We start from the raw sequence: 19,721 nt of genomic DNA, 5'->3' as shown, positions 1-19,721 counted from the left end.
CACCACTGTACAGTGGTGCCTCGCTAGACAGTTACCTCGCTTGACAGTTTTTTTGCTAGACATTGACTTTTTGCGATTGCTATAGTGATTCGCAAAACAGTGATTCCTATGGGAGATTTTCGCTGGATAATGTTTGGTCCCTGCTTCGCAAAACGATTTTCACTAGATGACGATTTTGACAGCTCCCTCTGCACTCGCAAAACAGGTGTTTTCGGGACCTAAGCTTAGCAAGACAGCGATTTAAACAGCTGATAGGCGGTTCGCAAAGCGGCTTTCCTATGGTCGATCTTTGCTAGACAACGACAATTCTTCCTCATTGGAATGCATTAAACAGGTTTCAATGTATTCCAATAGGGAAATGCTTTTCGCTAGACAATGATTTCGCTAAACAGCGCTTTCAGTGGAACGGTTTATCATCGTCTAGCGAGGCACCACTGTACATATTGGAACTGCAGAGCTGGAAGGGACCTAGCAGGATCATCAAACCCAGTAGCCCCTGCCAAGTAGGCCCAGTAGGAAAAGCAAGCTTTCAACCTCAGGCTCCGCAGCCAGAAAGGGTTAATAAAATCAATACCAAAAATACATTTTTAAATCTGATCTTTCAGATCTGATCTTTTGGCAAGGGTAGCTGGAGGTGCTGAGAAATCTAATATATTTTGTTCAGCCAGCAGGGCTTACCTTTGGGGTAGAACTAGTGACTATGCTCTGTGGCTTAAAAAGGTTTTGGATCCACTGTCACTCAACTACTAGTAGTTACAATGGTTTAAAAATGTAACTCAGTTACATCCACAGTATACTATAACTAGTTACATGTGGTTGTGATTTGTAAGGCAGGCAAGCAAGCACTTGCATTCTTACACACGTGTATGACAGGAAACTCATTCATTCATTCAGTCACTCACTCCACAGTTTAGGTGGGGAGCAAAAAGCAAACAACGGGGTCGGAACCATTACCAAGAAGTGCAGTTCCGTGCAACTAGTTACTTCTTGGAGACGAAGGAACGTGGATATTTGTTACCAAGTTTCAAGTTAGCTTCCCATTACAAAAGTTCCTTCCGTGCCTGATTCAAAGCCATTTTGGTCAGATCCATTGGCCAAGTTTTTTGGGGCCAACGCAGCCTTCCGGCTCCGCTAGGGTGACAAGGCGCCCACTGGAAGGGTTAAAGGGAGGGCGCTTCGATTCCTAGAGCGGCATGAAACCCTATGGGTGCAACATTCACTTCCTCCCCCCCGCTCAGCAGAGCCTGGCGTTTTCCCGTTCCGCCAGCAGGGGCGGTCGCCGTTGCTTCCGTGTTCCTTGTCTTCCCCGCAAAAGGGGTCTGGTTAGCACGAGGGGGAGAAAGAGAAGGGAAAAGCGGGGCGGGGCGCGGGAGGGAAAGGCAAGGCGGGAAAGGGGGAGGAGGAGGAGTGGGGAGCTGAACCTGCCATAAAGACCGAGTGAGCCTGGGATCTCCCCATCAGGAGACTCTAATCCTTCCCCCCACCCCCACCCCCGAGAAACTCCATCGAGAATTTCATTTTTTTCTTTTAATTCTATTTTATGCAAAGCTAAGGGGCGCAGGGGTGGGAGAGAAGTCGGGGAAACTACCTTGGCTGTCAGAAAAAAACCAGATCCATATCCTTAGTATCGCTAAACCAATAACAATAACTCAATAATTCAAGCCACCCTACTGATTTTTTTTCCTCCCCAGATAAGTAGGATTGGGTTCAAGAAGTGAGTTAAACTGCTTCCAACCCCAGTTAAATATTTTCATGGTGGAAACAAGGACTTAACCTGCGTTAGGCCAAGTACAAAACGGAATTGAAGTTTCAGACAGACTCGGGGAGGAAAACCACAAAGGAGAAGGGAGGGATCTTCAAGCTGCATCTTGCTGTATTTCCCCCCTAGAGATTTAATGAGGATGATGGGTCTGCAGAACCCACCAATGGGGCTCCTCTAGGGACAGTGTGTGGTTAGATTTTAACACAGACTCAACTTTAGGTCTTCTTAGAAAGGAAAAGAGAAAAGTCAATTCTCTTTTGCAAGCCCTCTTATAAAGTCAGAATTGCCTCCATGACAAATGTTAGATGTTGGATTGCCTATCAAGTAGCAAAATTTGCTTTGGCAGCAAAAAAGGTCTGTGCCAAGCATCAAAAGTCTTAACAAAGGAGGGAAGCTATGTCATCTTATATTGATTTGTAAATATGCGATGTTGGTGCCATATAGTTTTTGTGTTGCAGTTGGTATATAGTGATGGCCTGTGGTTTTAAGCAATAAACCTTGTTCACTGATTAGTGGAAACTGACTCATTAAAAACCGATATAAAAAGTGTCACCAGAAAGGCTTGGAAACCAATTTATGGGACAGAACTAAACAATGTTCCCAGCGAATCAGAAAAGCCCATCCCGGTCCAGTTTACACTGGGAGAGAACAAAGAGAAGAGGCTGGAGGAATGAAAATAATTTCACGACTGCTTGCTCTGTAGTTACCATAAGGGAAAGATGGCTTCAAAGCTGAGGTAGCTGTCCCATTATGCGTTTTGCAGGATTCATACCTTCCCTTCAGTAGTTGATCTATTTCTGTGATGTAAATGTATCAAAAATCAGTTTTATACCTCTGGAGGTAAAGGAAGGAAGTGGGGTTCTGGCAGAAACGGGGAAATGAATGGAAGGGTAGAAGATGGCTATCAGAAGGGACATTGTTAGGTTGCACATGGATATACACTGTCTTGTTTTGAGTACCTATATCTTTCTTATAGGAAAACGTGAGAAGAGCTTGTGGCTGGCATAGCAGTGGCTCTTATCCGGTGCAATCATTGCTGCTGGTTTTGCTCAAGAAACAAACCGGCAGGCGGAAAGGGTCTTCCTTGGAGAGCTGAAAGCCGAGCTGCTGCATGGATCAAAAATGCAAGAGCTTGAATTGGCTCGTTTTGAAGCAGAAACGGGGCGTCTTCTTGCCTCTGAGCTCGGGAGCAGTGGAGCTGTCTGGGAAATCACCGGGTGGAATCATCTGGGCGTAGACACTCATTCTTCGGAGGTCCTGCGCCAGCGCTTCAGAAGGTTTTCCTACCAGGATGGCAAAGGCCCCCGGGAGGTTTGCAGCCAACTCCACCAACTTTGCCACCAGTGGCTGAAGCCGGAGAGCCACACCAAGACTCAGATCCTGGACCTGGTGATCCTGGAGCAATTCCTGGCCATCCTTCCCCCAGAGATGAGATGCTGGATGAGAGAATGTGGAGCCGAGACCACTTCCCAAGCGGTGGCCTTGTCTGAAGGCTTCCTCCTGAGCCAGGCAGAGGAGAAGAAGAACTGGGAAGTAGAACAGGTGAGAGTCTTTTTCACTGCCTTTCACATTGAGAATTCCAAGGGGCAGGAAATATGGTCAAAATATCTCCGGCAGCTTTCCAGATGAGGCTTCCATGAACTTTTATAGAAAATGATAGATCATATAGAAGATAGAGTCAGAGGTATAATCTTAACCTTCCAAAAGTACAGTGGCGCCTTGCTAGACAGTTACCCCACATGACAGGGTTTTTTTTGCTAGACATTGACTTTTTGCGATCACTATAGCGATTCGCAAAACAGTGATTCCTATGGGGGAATTTTGCTGGACAATGTTTGGCCCCTGCTTCGCAAACCGATTTTCGCCAGACAACGATTTTGACAGCTCCCTCTGCACTCACACAACGGGTGTTTTTGCGATCTAAGCTTTGCAAGACAGCTGTTTAAACAGCTGATTGGTGGTTCGCAAAGCAGCTTTCCTATGGCCGATCTTCGCTAGACGATTATTCTTCCCCATTGGAACGCATTAAACAGGTTTCAATGCATTCCAATCGGGAAATGCTTTTCGCTAAACAATGATTTCGCTAAACAGCCATTTCAGCGGAACGGATTATCATCATCTAGCAAGGCACCACTGTACAAGAATAACATTTTTAGCTACCCAGAGTCCTCTGATAATTATGGAACTTTCAAAGAGCTTCTGGCTTGTGTGGTTTCTCCCCTGTCTTATTTTATTTATTCATGTGATGATGTGATGCTTTAAAGACAGTGACATCACAGGCCCACATCCAAAGGAAATCGAAGCAAAGGATGCTGCTTATATACTTCCCCATAGTGCTTAAAGCACTCTACATATTGCTCCCCCCTTCCGGGAAGCTTGGTACTCAATTTACCAACCTCAGAAGGATGGAAAGCAGAGTCAACCTCGAGGCAACTTCCTGAGCTCCTGTTGGGATCGAACTCGGGTCATGAGCAGAGTCTTGACTGCAGTACTGCAGTGTTACCAGTGTGCCACAAAATCTATAGGGTGAGACTGATTGCACAGAAAAGGCCTTCTTCTTTAAACATTGTTAAAATGCACATCTCTTGCTGACTTTATTCTAAGGAGGGAAGTAGTTAATCCTTGTACTGTAGGGGGAAAGTTACTCCTGCATGTCCCAATGCTTTGAAGGATTGAAAGGGAATAACCTGCACCTTGAATTAGTCTTGGAAGCAAATAAGCAGAAATGTGCATTTCTTTCAGTGAATCGGCCCATGTCCTGAAGCTTCCCTTCCTTTCCCCGTTGCCCCTCTCCTCATCTCCTATCCTTATCCTTCTTTCAGAGGACGGTGGTGCCAAGCAAAGTAACCGGTGGATCATCTGCTCCACTGGATACTCAACAGAAGAGAGAGTTGACTTGGATCAAACTGGAGAGTGACGGAGGTGTCACCATCCCAGGTGAGAACTAGCAAAGTCTCTATTCCGCCTGGCCCTGCTTTTGAATGCCCGCATGCGACGTGAATTGTGGGCCCCGCCTGAGCCTCCTGACCTCCTCTTATGACCCACTTGTTTTGGGAGCAAACGCTTTCCCCCGCGGAGTTTCTGGTTTCAAGAGTTGAACTTCTTGGTGTCGCGCGGACTGGCGCCGCCATAAATGGCTCCCAAGTAACTGGCCATCGTTCACTTGTTCCAGGCCATCCAGGAAGGGAAGCCCAATACCCCAAAGGTCTTTAGTTGGGTTCAGTGCCGACCTACAGTAGTCTTCTAGTCAATACAGTGGTGCCTAGCATTACGACGTTAATTTGTTCCAGCGAAATTGCTGTAGAATAAAAACGCCGTAATGCGAAAATAAAAAGCCCATTGAAACCCCTGCAATGCATTCCAGTGGGCTGGAAACTTACCGTCCAGCGAAGATCCTCCATAGGGCGGCCATTTTCGGTGCCTGTAGAGTGAGGAATCTGTCCCAGAAAACAGCGGGGGGCCATTTTATTTACCTGGTGGCCATTTTGAAACCGCTGATCAGCTGGAGGAAAATTGTCGTTTTGCGAAAAATCGGTTCCCGAAGCAGGGAACTGATCATCACAAAGCGAAAAACCTCCTATTCAGACCATCGTTTTGCGATTGCAAAAGCAATCGCAAAAACGTCGTAATGTGGTTTTGCCATAATACGGGGCAGTCGTAAAGCAGGGCACAACTGTACATGTGTTCCAGTTGTTCAGTCTGGATCCACTCCCTCACGATTCTACAAAGCCGCATCCTTTGGGAAAACGAGGAACAATTTTATGTCCTCTACAGTGTGATTAATATGGGTAATATGGATGATGAATATGTCAAATAAATAAAATGGCAGTGTGAGTGGGTTCTCTATTACCTTGAGGAGTAATTCTTCCCGGGGAGACAAAAGAGGAGTCAGAATTGAAAATTAAAGTATTTTTATTAACAATTGGGTTCACTATTGGGTTCATTTCTTCTTCTTGGTTACAAACAACAGAACTTTGAACTGATAACTGGGGAGGAGAACTTCCCCCAAACCATAACATGGATTTTTCTTCATTCAAATCTTTCAATAGTAAATTCTTGCTTTTTCCTCCTCCTCCGTCGGTTGCCTCATGAAGTTGTTTCGTACTGCACACAGGGTCCCGCAACAAGGGTGGCGGGCCCAATCTCCCTCTCTCTGGACTCTTTCCTCTACTTCTGGTGGGATATGATGTACCAGACGTGCTGGACCTTGTTTCATCGGGTACACCAGCACCTTCCATTCCTCCGGACTCAAACCAGGGATGATGGGTCTTATCTTGCTGCTAGCTCGGTTTTCTTCCTCTTCACTTGTTAGATTCACTGAGTGTCTTTTAACTGGAACTGAAAAGACTTGGACATCTCTCTCTGTTTTCCCGGATTCGCTCTCCCTAAAGACAGACACTTTCTCCGTCTCTTTAGAAACGCTTCCTTCTTCGGTTGTTAAGAATACATCTATCTTCTCTCTTTCTTTTAACACCTCAGGTCTTTCTACTGGCTTCTTCTCCCTTTCACCATGAACCGGTCTCCTGTCTCCTCCCTCTGGTCTCTCTAACGGACTCAACTGCCTTTCTTTCGCGCGCGCTCCTTCCTCTCGAGCTCTTTCTACTTTCGTCTCGCGACTTTCCTCTACCCCTTCTGCTTGTCTTTTTGTCTCATGTTCCTTTGGTTTTTCTGATTCTACCTCAATTACCTGAGGGGACGGCTCACTCTTAGTGGTCTCTCTAGTCTCCTCCTCACACGCCCCCTCCCTTGAGTGTGCCGTCCTCTCGGCCTCTACATTTTCTTCCGCTTCCTGCCGAGAAAAATAATCTGCGTTAATATGATTCTTCCCTTTCCTATACTGAACTTGGAAAGAAAACGGCTGTAGTGACAAGTACCATCGCGTTAATCTAGCATTAGAATCCTTCATCTTATTTAACCATTGCAATGGAGCATGGTCTGTCATCAGTATGAAAGGAGCTCCTAGTAAATAATACCGAAACGATTGAATAGCCCATTTTACAGCTAGCGCTTCTTTTTCAATTGTGGCATATTTTCTTTCTCTATCATTTAACTTCCTACTAATATACATAACAGGGTATTCCTTTCCTCCTTCATTCTGAGACAAAACAGCTCCTATACCTCTATTCGAAGCGTCTGTTTGTACTATAAACGGTTTCTGAAAATCTGGGGCATATCTATGAGGCAATCCACTCAATATCTCTTTTACCTTTTCAAAAGCTTTTTGTTCCATACTTCCCCAAACTATATTTTTATTTTTCCTTTTCTTAGTCAAATCAGTCAAAGGGGCAGTTATCTCTGAATAATTTGGTATAAATTGTCTGTAATATCCAGCTAAACCGAGGAATTGTTGTACTTCCTTTTTATTCTTAGGAATTGTCCACTTCGTTATTTTGTCAACTTTCTCTGGAACAGGTCTAATTTTCCCATCTTCAATCAAAAATCCTAAATATTTTATACCTGTTCGTGCTATCTTACATTTTGACGGACTAACTCTTAAATTTGCCTTCCTTAATTCTTTTAACACCTTTTCTAAATGTATTAAATGTTCCTTAAAATTCCTACTATATATTAAAATGTCATCTATGTAAGCAGCGGCGAATTCTTTTACTGGTTCTAGTACTCTATCCATAACTCTTTGGAAAGTTGCCGCTGCTCCATGTAAACCGAATGGCATTTTTAAAAATTGATAAAGGCCTTTTGGTGTAACAAAAGCTGTTTTTTCTTTATCTTCTGTCCTTAACGGAATCTGCCAGTAACCTTTTACCAGATCTAGAGAACTTAATATAGTAGCGCCCCCTATCTTTTCTAATAGGTCATCTATTTTTGGCATGGGGTAAGCATCGAATTTAGAAATTTCATTCAATTTCCTAAAGTCAATACATAATCTTACACTACCATCAGCTTTAGGTACCATGACTGGATAACTTCTCCAAGGACTGTACGAGGGTTCGATTACTCCTAAATGTAGCATTTCATCCACTTCTTTATTAATTTTCCCTTTGAGATGATATGGCCAATTCCTTCCTCCAGTTCTTACTATCTTTCCCGGCTCAGTATTAATGCAATGTTCTCCTACACTAGTAGACCCTGGTTTATTACAAAATACATCTTTAAAATTTTGCTCTAATCTCCTACTCTCTCCCTTCTGTAACTCATTTAAGTTATCTTCTAATATTAACTCTTCTTCAGGGGACTTACAAGTTTCAATATCTGGTCCAAATTTATCTTCCTCTACATCTCCTAAAAGAATCTCCCTTTCTTTCCATTCCTTTAAAAGATTAACATGGTATATTCCATATTTTTTCTGTTTATCTGGGGTAGCTATTTCATAATTAGTTTCATTTACCTTTTTTATAACCTCATATGGTCCTTGCCATTTTGCAAACAATTTAGATTGTTCAATTGGTAATAACAATAGCACCTTATCTCCTACCTGGAAATTCCTTTCTTTCACTTCTTTGTCATATCTGTACTTCTGCTCTTTTTGCACTCTTTTTAACTGTTCCTTTGCTTCCTTAGCAACGTGATTTAAATGTTCTCTCATCTCAATAATTTGCTTAATTTGTAATTGAGAATTATCTCTCCCAAACTCCCAACTTTCTTTTACTAAATCTAGAATTCCACGAGGGTTTCTACCATATAATAACTCAAATGGAGAAAACCCTGTAGAAGCTTGGGGCACCTCCCTAATAGCAAACATCAAAGGGGCAACTAATAAATGCCAATTCCTAGGTTTATCCATAACTAATTTTCTTAACATCCCTTTCAAAGTTTTGTTAAACCTCTCCACGAGTCCATTAGTTTGCGGATGATGTACAGTGGTTCTTAAAGGTTTTACTCCTAATAATCTCCACATTTCTCTAAAAGTCAAGCTCATAAAATTAGTGCCTTGGTCCGTAATCACTTCTTTTGGAAATCCTAGCCGAGAAAAAATTTGCATCAATTCCTTAGCTAAAATTTTAGCAGATGTAGATCTCAAGGGAATTGCCTCAGGATATCTGGTGGCATAATCTACCAATACTAATATATAATTATAACCCCCATTTGACTTAGTTAACGGTCCAACAATATCTAATCCGATGCGTTCGAAGGGTGTATCAACTAAAGGCATAGGAATTAAACCAGCTCCAGGCTTAGGCTTTGGTTGAGTCATTTGGCATTGTTTACATGTCTTGCAAAATGTTTCAATTTCTGCCCATATATTAGGCCACCAAAACCTCTGCAAAATTCTAGCCCCCATTTTTTGAACAGATAAATGTCCTGCCATAGGCACATCATGAGATAACTTTAAAACATTCTCTCTCCATTTCTTAGGAACCACCAGTTGTTTTGCCCCATCAATAGAAATTCTATACAATAAACCATCACACAATTCAAATCCCCCTTCACCCTTAGATATCGTTCCTTCTGGCTTAGCTTTCTCTATACATTTATATAAGGTTTCATCATCTTGTTGCCATAACCTTGTAGTCTCCCTCGATGCATTCTCCAACATTTCATTCATATTTAAATCATCACATTCTCCTTGCAGTACCTCTTTAGCAGTTAACAATTCTTTCATTTCCACCCAATCTCTGCCCAACAACATTTCTCTAGTTAACCCAGGTACAATACCAACTTCTATAGTCTTTTTTACATTATTAACTTCAACAGTCGCCATAGTAGTATCGTAAGTTTTAACATCACCATGTATACATCTAATTACCACCTCCCCCTTCCCATTAAATTCTTGTATGTTCCGAACCAAAGTCCTCCTACTCCCAGAGTCAATTAGAGCCAATTTAGTTTCCCCATTTACACGAGCCACTACTTCCCATCCAGCCTTTTGATCCCTCTTTTCCTCAGTCACCTGGCTCCAATCCTGTATCCAGGAACAGTCCACTCCTGGGCAATTTTTTTTTTGATGGCCCTCGGCCCCGCAACGGAAACAAGCTCCTTTGAACTCTCTAGGCTCTTTCCAGCTTGGATAAGCCTCCATTACTCTATGCTTAGAGCCTCCGGGTTTGCTTGTTTCTGGCTTTCCGTCTTTGGCCGAGCGCAGAGAAGATCCCACGTTGCTTTCCGACGCCATCTTTTCTCTCCCCTTCGTCTTCTCATTGTAAGCCCAATTATTCTCGCGCGAGCTCTCCTCGGCATTGCAAAAGTCTTCCACCAATCGGATAGCTGCTTCCAGGTCACGTGGGTGATTTCTTTGTACCCAAGCCCTCATATTTGCATGCAATGTTGTGATTAACTGTTCCATGACCATTTCCTCCAATATCTGTTCTTTGCTCTTTTCTTCGGGTCTGATCCAGCGTATTAAGTTAGCTTTCATTTTCTGTACTAGAGTGCGGGGATGAAGACCTGTTTTCCATTTTAAACCGCGGAATTTCTTCCTATAAGCTTCTTCCGTTAAGTTAAGAGTTTGCAGTATATTGGATTTTACCTTGTCGTATCGCAGAGCTTCTGAGGGAGGTAAGGTATCTATTATTTCTTGCAAACTACCAGTTAAACAGGGAGTTAAAATCAGGGACCATTGCTCCTCGGGCCATCCTGCTGCCAATGCTACTCTCTCGAAGGTATTTAGATAAGCTTCAGGGTCGTCTTCGCTGGTCATTTTTTGTAGCCTTATTGGAGCGGGACCAGCCACCCATGAATTTTTACTTGCGGGGTCTTCTTTGGTGTCTTTTTTCTCATTACTTTTAGCCAACTGAGATAATATTAAGTTCTGTTGTTCTACCAATAAGTTTATCATTCTTTCTTGTTTTGCGATGGTTTGTTTGACTCCCCAATCTTCGTCGGTTTTATTGTTATCAACTGCCCCGGGTTGGGCGCCAATGTGAGTGGGTTCTCTATTACCTTGAGGAGTAATTCTTCCCGGGGAGACAAAAGAGGAGTCAGAATTGAAAATTAAAGTATTTTTATTAACAATTGGGTTCACTATTGGGTTCATTTCTTCTTCTTGGTTACAAACAACAGAACTTTGAACTGATAACTGGGGAGGAGAACTTCCCCCAAACCATAACATGGATTTTTCTTCATTCAAATCTTTCAATAGTAAATTCTTGCTTTTTCCTCCTCCTCCGTCGGTTGCCTCATGAAGTTGTTTCGTACTGCACACAGGGTCCCGCAACAAGGGTGGCGGGCCCAATCTCCCTCTCTCTGGACTCTTTCCTCTACTTCTGGTGGGATATGATGTACCAGACGTGCTGGACCTTGTTTCATCGGGTACACCAGCACCTTCCATTCCTCCGGACTCAAACCAGGGACGATGGGTCTTATCTTGCTGCTAGCTCGGTTTTCTTCCTCTTCACTTGTTAGATTCACTGAGTGTCTTTTAACTGGAACTGAAAAGACTTGGACATCTCTCTCTGTTTTCCCGGATTCGCTCTCCCTAAAGACAGACACTTTCTCCGTCTCTTTAGAAACGCTTCCTTCTTCGGTTGTTAAGAATACATCTATCTTCTCTCTTTCTTTTAACACCTCAGGTCTTTCTACTGGCTTCTTCTCCCTTTCACCATGAACCGGTCTCCTGTCTCCTCCCTCTGGTCTCTCTAACGGACTCAACTGCCTTTCTTTCGCGCGCGCTCCTTCCTCTCGAGCTCTTTCTACTTTCGTCTCGCGACTTTCCTCTACCCCTTCTGCTTGTCTTTTTGTCTCATGTTCCTTTGGTTTTTCTGATTCTACCTCAATTACCTGAGGGGACGGCTCACTCTTAGTGGTCTCTCTATTCTCCTCCTCACAGGCAGTATCCCTATCGCTGTATTATTTTTTCTTTCTTTCTGTAAGAGTCCGTGGTGACAAAGATTTCAGTCCATGGAGGGATTTATCAAGGACTCCTCCGTCGATAAGTTTTTAATCCAGTGCTTTTCTCCCCCTCACAGGTGACGAAAGGAGCCTAAGTCCATGTTCAGGACCTCCTGTAGTAGCAGAAAGGACTGCAACGAAGACAGACCAGGTAGGAAAAAGATGAAGACGGAGAGACCTCCGAGGTCCTTTGGATGTCCTTAGTCCAAAATCATCACCATCATTATTATCCTGCTTGTTCAGACCAAGGCTCATGTTGTCCAGAAGCCTGCTTCCCTCAGGGTCCAACTAGATGACTTTGGGAAACTCCTAAGTAGAATGTGAGGGAAGTGCACTTCCTTGCAATCATTGTTGTTGTTTAGTCCGTAAGTCGTGTCCGATTCTTCGTCACCCCATGAACCAGAGCACACCAGGCCCTCCTCTCTTCCACTGCCTCCTGGAGTTTGGTCAAATTCATGTTGGTCACTTCGATGACACTGTCCAACCATCTCGTCCTCTGTCGTCCCCTTCTCCTCTTGCCCTCACACTTTCCCAACATCAGGGTCTGGTAGTTGGTAGTTTAAACGCCGAAAGAACTCTCTGTATTTCTGCTCAAGTGTATGTTTCATGTTATGAACAACCCAGATTGGCCTTCGGTTAGCTGGGCATTAGATAAACCAACCAACAAATGATCTTGTGAGCAGTAACTGATATCTTTTTTCTTATTTCAGGATATGACAACGTTTGAAGACGTGGCCGTGTGTTTCACAGAGGAGGAGTGGGCCCTGATGGATCCAGGCCAGAAGGTTCTCCACAGAGAAGTCATGGAGGAGAATTATGGGATGCTGATCTCTCTGGGTAAGGTTCTACTCTGCTTTGCACTCTTGCTGATAGATTAGTGGTTCCCAACCTACCACCAGCTAGTTGTGAAGGTTTCTGAGAGTTTTAGTCCAAGAACATCTGGAGACCCATTGTGGCAGATCCTTGAGGTACGAATGGCTGTGATTCCCCTTATTGGTCTAGAGGTAGCAATCCTGGGGATTAAATCTGTGTCTTGAGGCATACAGAAGATAAAATACTCTTACAATAAGACACACATCCCTGTTCGCGGGATCAGTATCCGTTGCCTGGAAATACTTTATACACAGCGGTCCCCAACCTTTTTAGCCCCGCGGATGGGCTGGGGAAGGTGGGGCAGCCCTCTGCACTTGTGCGCATGCACAAAGGAGCACTGTCATGCATGGGAGCATGAGCTTGTGTGTATGCACAAAGGAGCAGGGGGCACTCATGTGCATGCGCAAAGGAGTAGGGGGCACTCGTGTACATGCCCAAAGGGTGATGCTCAGGTGCACGCATGGTCATGCATGTGCACAAAGGGTGGCACTGTGCTCAGGAGGTACTCATGTGCATGTGCAAAGGGGTGGGGGAGAGCTCATGTAGGTGCAGGTGCATGCACACAGGCGCAAACGGGTTGTCTAGGGGGAGTGCATGCAGGGGTGGGGGTTGGAGGTCTGTCTCCGTGGCCTGCTCCGCCTCAGGCAGTGGACCAGCACCAAGCTGCAGACCAGGGGTTGGGGACTTCTGTGTTATAAATCCCCTCCAGAATGTATTTTCCACAACTGGCCACTAGTGGGCGCCAGAGACCACACAGTGTGTAGCGTTCGATACTTCCATGTTTTTTGGCATCGCCGCAGGGGTCTTGGAACCAATACCCCACAGATACCTCAGTCCTACTGTAAGTTGATTATATGATGCCAAATCCTACTAGTTACATCCAGAAGCATAACACATTCAGTGTAACTACTGGAGTGATGTCTTAACTTCAGGCAGTTCACTTCCAAATGTTATGCCATTTGCATGATACCAGCATAATTTTCCAATAAGGTTTTCACTGCCCATTTAGATGAGAAGATTAGCCTTCTGATCGCCTTTTCAATCACTTTAATTATTGGTAATTGGTGATGAATTGGTTCTTTCAAAGAACATACATCGATAAAGCTAGAGCTGTTCTTCCCTTTCAACAAATATTTAGTTGTACCACCTTAATTGAGCTCAAATTTGTCAACATTGGCGAGAAACCTATTAGGATTTTACTCTGGAGTAAGTGAAATATTATAATTCATGGTGGCAAATTGTAGGTAATTAACAAGATATATAGTGGCGAGAAACATTACCAGCACCTTGCCAATTAGCACAGTTTGCCACTGTGCCGAATAAGAAATTGGGTTTTAAACCAGTACTCCCCATATGAGGGCACAGTTTTGTATAAATAAATACATAAATTTCCAAAGATTTGTTGCATAATTTTGCTGAACTCTCTTCTGTGGTATATTTTTATTAAGGTTACTATACTACTTAGTAATCAGTTCCAGATATATTGCATATAAGTAGTAGAAAAGAGATACTTTGACATATCTTTTTTTTCTTGTGATTTTCATTTCTTTATTCTTAAAAAATTGTAACGTTGATAACAATTTTTGTGTGTTTTTGCATACCACAACCTGACAGTGCAGTTGGCCTAAAGCACAAAAAATTGCCTATTTCCATTCCTGTTCATATTTCAGGCAACTCCCCTCATTGGCTTAATTTTCTCCCTTCTTCTGATTGAGTTTTTAATTTAATTTGAGAGTGTCTTCCTCTGGGTTCACATTTCTCTGGTGTTACAGGTGATGGGGGAAAAAACGACGTGAAGGAAGAACAAGAGACAATAAAAAATGGAGACAGACAACAGTGGAGAGAGGAATGTGAGACTACTCAAGACATAGGCCCACAAATAGAAAAGTGTCACCTCAGAAAGGGAGGGAATCCATTTGTTCCCCGGGCAAAAAGTGTAAGTAAAAGATTCATGATTAGCTTAGCTGCAGGACTGATGAAACAGTTTCACTGCACAGTTTGTGGAAAGGATTTTGAGCAGAGAGCGCATCTCAGTATACATGAAAAAACCCACACCAGAATAAAACCATACAAGTACTTCAGCTCTGAAAACAGCAGCAGTTGGAGGGAAATCCTTAATGCCCAGGAGAATATTTACACAGGAGAGGAGCCCTATAAATGCCCAGAGTGTGGCAAGACCTTCAGGTACAGAAGTACTTTTGCTAATCATCAGGTAACCCACAGAGGAGAGAAACCCTATAAATGCTCACAATGTGACAAGAGCTACAAACGGAGGCGTAATCTTGAGGCCCATCAAAGAAGCCACACGGGAGAGAAACCATATGAATGTTCACAGTGTGGAAAGAGCTACAGCTACAGTAGTATCCTTATTGGACATAAAAGAATACACACAGAAGAGAAATCGTATGTGTGCTCAGCCTGTGAAAAGAGCTTCAAGCGAAGGGATAACCTGGCTGCCCATCAGAGAACCCACACTGAAGAGAAGCCATATAAGTGCTTAGCGTGCGGAAAGATGTTCAGGGAGAAAAGTAGTCTTGCTAAACATGAAAGAACCCACAGAGAGCAGCCCTATAAAAGTGCATTGTGTGGGAAGACTTTGAAGGGCCACATCACCCTTACTAAGCATCGTGGGACCCACGCAGAAGAGCAGCCATATAAATGCACAGCTTGTGGAAAAAGGTTCAGCCGGGGCAGTAACCTTATTATCCATCAGAGAACCCACACAGGAGAGAAGCCGTATAAATGTTCAGACTGTGGGAAGGGCTTTAAGGACAAGAGTACGTTTGTTAAACATCAAAGAATCCACACGGGAGAGAAACCCTATAAGTGCTCAGACTGTGAGAAGAGTTTCAGTCGGAGAGATAACCTTAATACCCACCAGAGAACCCACAGGGAGGAGAAACTCTATAAATGCTTTGACTGTGGAAAGAACTTTAAGCAGAAGAGCGGCCTTAATAAACATCAGAGAACCCATGCAGGGGAGAAACCATATATAAAATCTGGGTGCGAAAGGTGCTTCTGGCAGTGGGATACTCTTTTTAAATACCCAAGAACAGAAAAGGAGAGAAACTGTATAAATACTCAGACTGTGGAAACCTCTCCAAGCGGAGAGAGCGCTTTGCTGCCCATCGGAGAACCCACCCTGGACCATACCTACGCTCAGAGAATGGAAAGAGCTTCAAACAGAGCAGGAACCGTATTACCCATCACAATACCCAGCCAAGAGAAAAACTATATAAACGCTCAGTGTGTGGAAAATGCCTCAGAGGTCGCTTTGCTTCCTTTCAGAGAACCTGTAAAGGAGAAAAATCACATAATTGCTCAGAGTGTTGAAAGAGCTTCAGACACCCCGATAATCTTGGTAATCATCTAAGAACTCAGTTAAACGAGGAACCAGATCAATGTTCAGAGTGCAGAAAAAGCTTCTGGTGGAAAGAGAACCTTTCTGCGCACAACGGAGCCCACAGTTTTTCACAGTTTCTTTGACAAAGCAGGCCTGTGGTGTTTGTGAGTCTGCGGAGAACACAACTTGTTGTTGTTGATGCAGCAATAGATGGGACTAACACAATGAACTTAAAAAAAGAAGCGACTAATTTTGTTACTCCACGTGTCCATCCTTTCCAGATGTTCCTCCTATATGTCCCTCAGATTTTTTTTTACAAGTGTTGGGAAACAGTTCCAGAAAGGGAGAGGGGAAATGTCTTGACTGGTTTCTTTCCTTCCAACATGGGAGTCACAAGTAAAGGAAAAACAGTTTTAGTTTGAAGGGAAAAGCTATGGTTGAAACCATTCCCTCTAAAAGCAGGATTAGCGGTCCTCCTCTTCACTCAAAGCAGGCACGCCAGTGCACCCTTTGTGTAATGCCCACCCAAGCGAACACAACAGTTAAGCTCCACTCTTTGATTCCCTATTGATAAAGCACCCTTTTTAACACAGTCAGAGACAATTAAATACAACAAGGCAGTGGCCGAAATCCTGTTGCTTAGCCTAGTAATTCATCTTAGTGCACTGAGCTACAGGCCCATTGAATCAGTGGGGCTTTGGTGGGTCAACTCCTACAAAAGATCCATGGATTCAAGTGGGCCTACTCTAGTTGTGACCTACTTTTGTACAGTATGTTGCTGTTAGAGTAGTCCCATTTGAACTTACAGAGTTGAGTCACCAAATCCCTGCTGATTCAATGGGCCTACCCTAGTAGGATTTATTACAACACGATTTCAGCATTTTTACCTCCCTAGGTACAGATGATTGAACTAAACATGTTCAGAGAGAGAGAGACTGTGTCCATTGTGGAAGTTTTTCAACAAGTTGTCTTGAAACTCTTGAGTATGGGTGGCTGGGAAGCCTGAGCAACGCGGGCGATATTTTATTACGCGTGAGTGGTCTTGTTGGTAGGCTTCTGGCTGCCCAGTGTGGGGGAAAGGATGGCAGGCCATATAGACTTACATTTTATATTCTGTTCAGCTTCATAAACTGAATTCACAAAATGTGCCCTATATTAATATAAATAACAACAACAACAACAAAACACGCTGGTCAGCCAGTGTCATAATGATAGCATACGCCTTATTAAGTTACTCAGCCTTAGAAAGAAGCCGAAGCTCTCAGGAAAGGCTCTGATCGGCCACAGTGGGTGGGACAGGTGGGCTAAATAAAATGGGATTTATTTATTAATTTAAATTTTATATGCTGATCTTTTATATGCTGAGGATGAGATGGCTGGACAGTGTCTGCGAAGCGACGAACATGAATCTGACCCAACTCTGGGAGGCAGTGGACGACAGGAGGGCCTGGCATGCTCTGGTCCATGGGGTCACGAAGAATCGGACACGACTAAACGACTAAACAACAACAAAATGCTGATCTTGTTCATAAAATGAACCTAGGATTCATAAAATATGTCCTTTATTGCTGTGATGAATTAAAAATATGCCAGCCATCCCATTGAATACACTCCATCCATAAACGGCTCCCTCTTAGAACAAAACCAGCGCTCTCAGGAAAGCATTATTTTTTTTATCTGTTGCCAAAGATCAACTTGTATGATATTCTCTCTTGATCCGAGCTGCTTCTGGAGAAGGAAAAGAATCGAAGGCAGTAAAAAAAGCAGGTTGGCCCCTACCACTATGCCAGGTTGAATAGGGTGAAGCTGCCGGGGGTTGCCTTTTGTTCCTCCAAAGGAAGAGCTGGGCCTGTTCGGAAGGAATGGTTTTCAATATTCTGCAGAGTTAGGCCGCTGTGTCACATGACGTGTCCTGGGGGGGCATGGGGTGGGATCCTAAGCGCAGACCAGCAGATTCAATCATGCCATGATGCAGCGACATAAAAATCAAATTGATTTCTCCCTTGTGGTCCTTCATGTTTCCTTCTCCTGCTATGTTGGTTGTTCAGAAATGTTCGCACATGTTTTGTTTCCTGAAATTGTGCCCAGGGAAGGAGCCCTGTGTTATCAAGCTGCCGTCGCATGATGGTTTTCTCCTTTGACATGCACTGAACTCCCCTTTCTTCGTGGTGCCTTAAATCCGGTCTGTATGCAGAGCTGAGGTCTCCTGGGCTATAAGGGATTGGAAACGTTTGGCACTTGAGTTTGTTCATCAGAAATCCGGCTCAAATTGAAATGATTAAACTGTGAGCAATGGGGAAAAAAGCTAGTTGCTGTGTCGAATTCTTGTCTGTCTGGGTTTCTGATCATCCTTTAACTGGCAGCTGTCCTTCTGCCTGCCCCTACAACTGGAAGCATTTTATGCGCAATGTATCTTAAAATTTTTTTTTGCTGTCTCTCCAAATCTTGCAAGAAGTAGGTAATTCCAACAGCATAAGAAGAGGGAGAATAAAACAGCAAAGCACAGAAACTTTCCCTGGTGAAGTTCACACGCCCCTTATGGCAGTCTCCATTGCTAGGCCGCCTCCCCTCCCAAAGGAAAATCCAAAACGGCACACAAGGGTGTGAAGCCAAGTGAAAAACAAAAATTAAAAAGTCCTACAAAGTTTTCTTGTTCTCCAAGAGCAGGCTATTCATTTGCAATGCCTCTCTTACGCATCAAGACCAAATCATTCGATACAGTGGTGCCTCGCTTGACAACGTTAATTCGTTCCAGCAAAATTGCTGTAGAGCGAAAACGTCGTCAAACGAAATTTAAAAAAAACCATTGAAATGCATTGAAAACCATTCAGTGCGTTCCAGTGGGCTAAGTACCTGCTCGTCCAGCGAAGATCCTCCATACGGTGGCCATTTTCTGGTGCCTGTAGTGTGAAAAATCAGTCCTAAAAACAGCGGGGGGCCATTTTCTTCAGCCGGTGGCCATTTTGAAACCCGACGATCAGCTGTTTGCTGATCATCGTAAAGCGAAAATCGGTTCCCGAAGCAGGGAACCAATCATCGAACAGCGAAAAAAAAAACATTTAAACCATCATTTTGCAATTGTAAAAGTGATTGCAAAAAAGTCAACGTTAAGCAGATTCATCGTTAAATGGGGTAATAGTCCAGCGGGACACAACTGTACGTCACATACTGAACCATTAGCTGCTCGGTGAGCTGCAGTGGCTAGAATGCTGGATGGCGATTCAGACATGAGTTTGAATCCCTGTTCAGCTATAGTTTATGAGATAGTTTTAGTAAAGCCACTTCTTAAATATCTCACTTATCTAGAAGTTCATTCCAATTTGAGGGCATGTAACGGATGCACCCCCTTCATGGATTGCTGCTCCCCCTTCATGGATTGCTGCCTGCGTGCGGCAACATAGATGACTTACAGTAGCCCTTGGCTGACCCAAAGTACTGTACAATTGTCCTTTCTCCCCTCCATCTCTTTTGTGGTGTGTGGCATTTGGGGGCTTTCTCCTAGGCATTGTGCCAACTTTGGGGATTTTAGGCATGAGACCTTACTCCTCTTTATGTTTTCACAGTTCCCTCCTCTCCTCTCTCCCCTCTCTTTTGCCCTAAAAGGTGGGTTTACGGGAAAGCCTTCCCCGGGGTAGTCGTTCCGTCTTGGCCTTTGGGACTCCCAGGGAGACAGCTTCTCCAGTTCAAAGATCTTCCCTTCCCCTGGAAACCTTGAAGCTATTCTGCTCTGTTAAGCAGAATAGAGGAATTTAACCAGAAATTCAAAACTCTACAACATGCTCATCTCCCCTCCTAGAACCCCTCCTTTTAATCTCCTCCTTCTTCCTCCTCAAGGTTCCTTCTCTTCTCTCTGGTCTTTTTCTGTGTCAGCTTGTCCATTCTCCTAAAAGAATCAGACGGCTTGGAATAGAGAGGTTCCAGAGTTCAGTGTACTCCTATTTAGGATGAGATGAGTCC

General features: G+C 43.8%; 1 protein-coding gene and 1 long non-coding RNA gene across 2 annotated transcripts; one reads left to right on the top strand and one right to left on the bottom strand.

Annotated features, from left to right (window-relative positions):
* Nucleotides 1-1,352: 1,352 nt before the first annotated feature.
* LOC110091607 (uncharacterized) lies at nucleotides 1,353-18,068 on the top strand. Its single transcript, XM_020815780.3, has 5 exons — nucleotides 1,353-3,304; nucleotides 4,585-4,699; nucleotides 11,626-11,699; nucleotides 12,259-12,385; nucleotides 14,194-18,068. Exons 1-5 carry the CDS (start codon nucleotides 2,885-2,887, stop codon nucleotides 15,792-15,794), a joined length of 2,337 nt encoding a protein of 778 aa, XP_020671439.3. The 5' UTR covers nucleotides 1,353-2,884; the 3' UTR covers nucleotides 15,795-18,068.
* Nucleotides 5,657-11,626, bottom strand: LOC144587479 (uncharacterized). Its single transcript, XR_013542633.1, has 2 exons — nucleotides 6,156-11,626; nucleotides 5,657-6,035 (listed from the first exon to the last, which is right to left on the bottom strand). It is a non-coding gene; the product is annotated as an uncharacterized LOC144587479 (long non-coding RNA).
* Nucleotides 18,069-19,721: the final 1,653 nt, after the last annotated feature.

The sequence above is a fragment of the Pogona vitticeps genome, chromosome 2 (assembly GCF_051106095.1).
Source record: "Pogona vitticeps strain Pit_001003342236 chromosome 2, PviZW2.1, whole genome shotgun sequence".
Lineage (NCBI taxonomy): Eukaryota > Metazoa > Chordata > Lepidosauria > Squamata > Agamidae > Pogona > Pogona vitticeps.
This window is presented reverse-complemented; position numbering and strand designations above follow the sequence as displayed.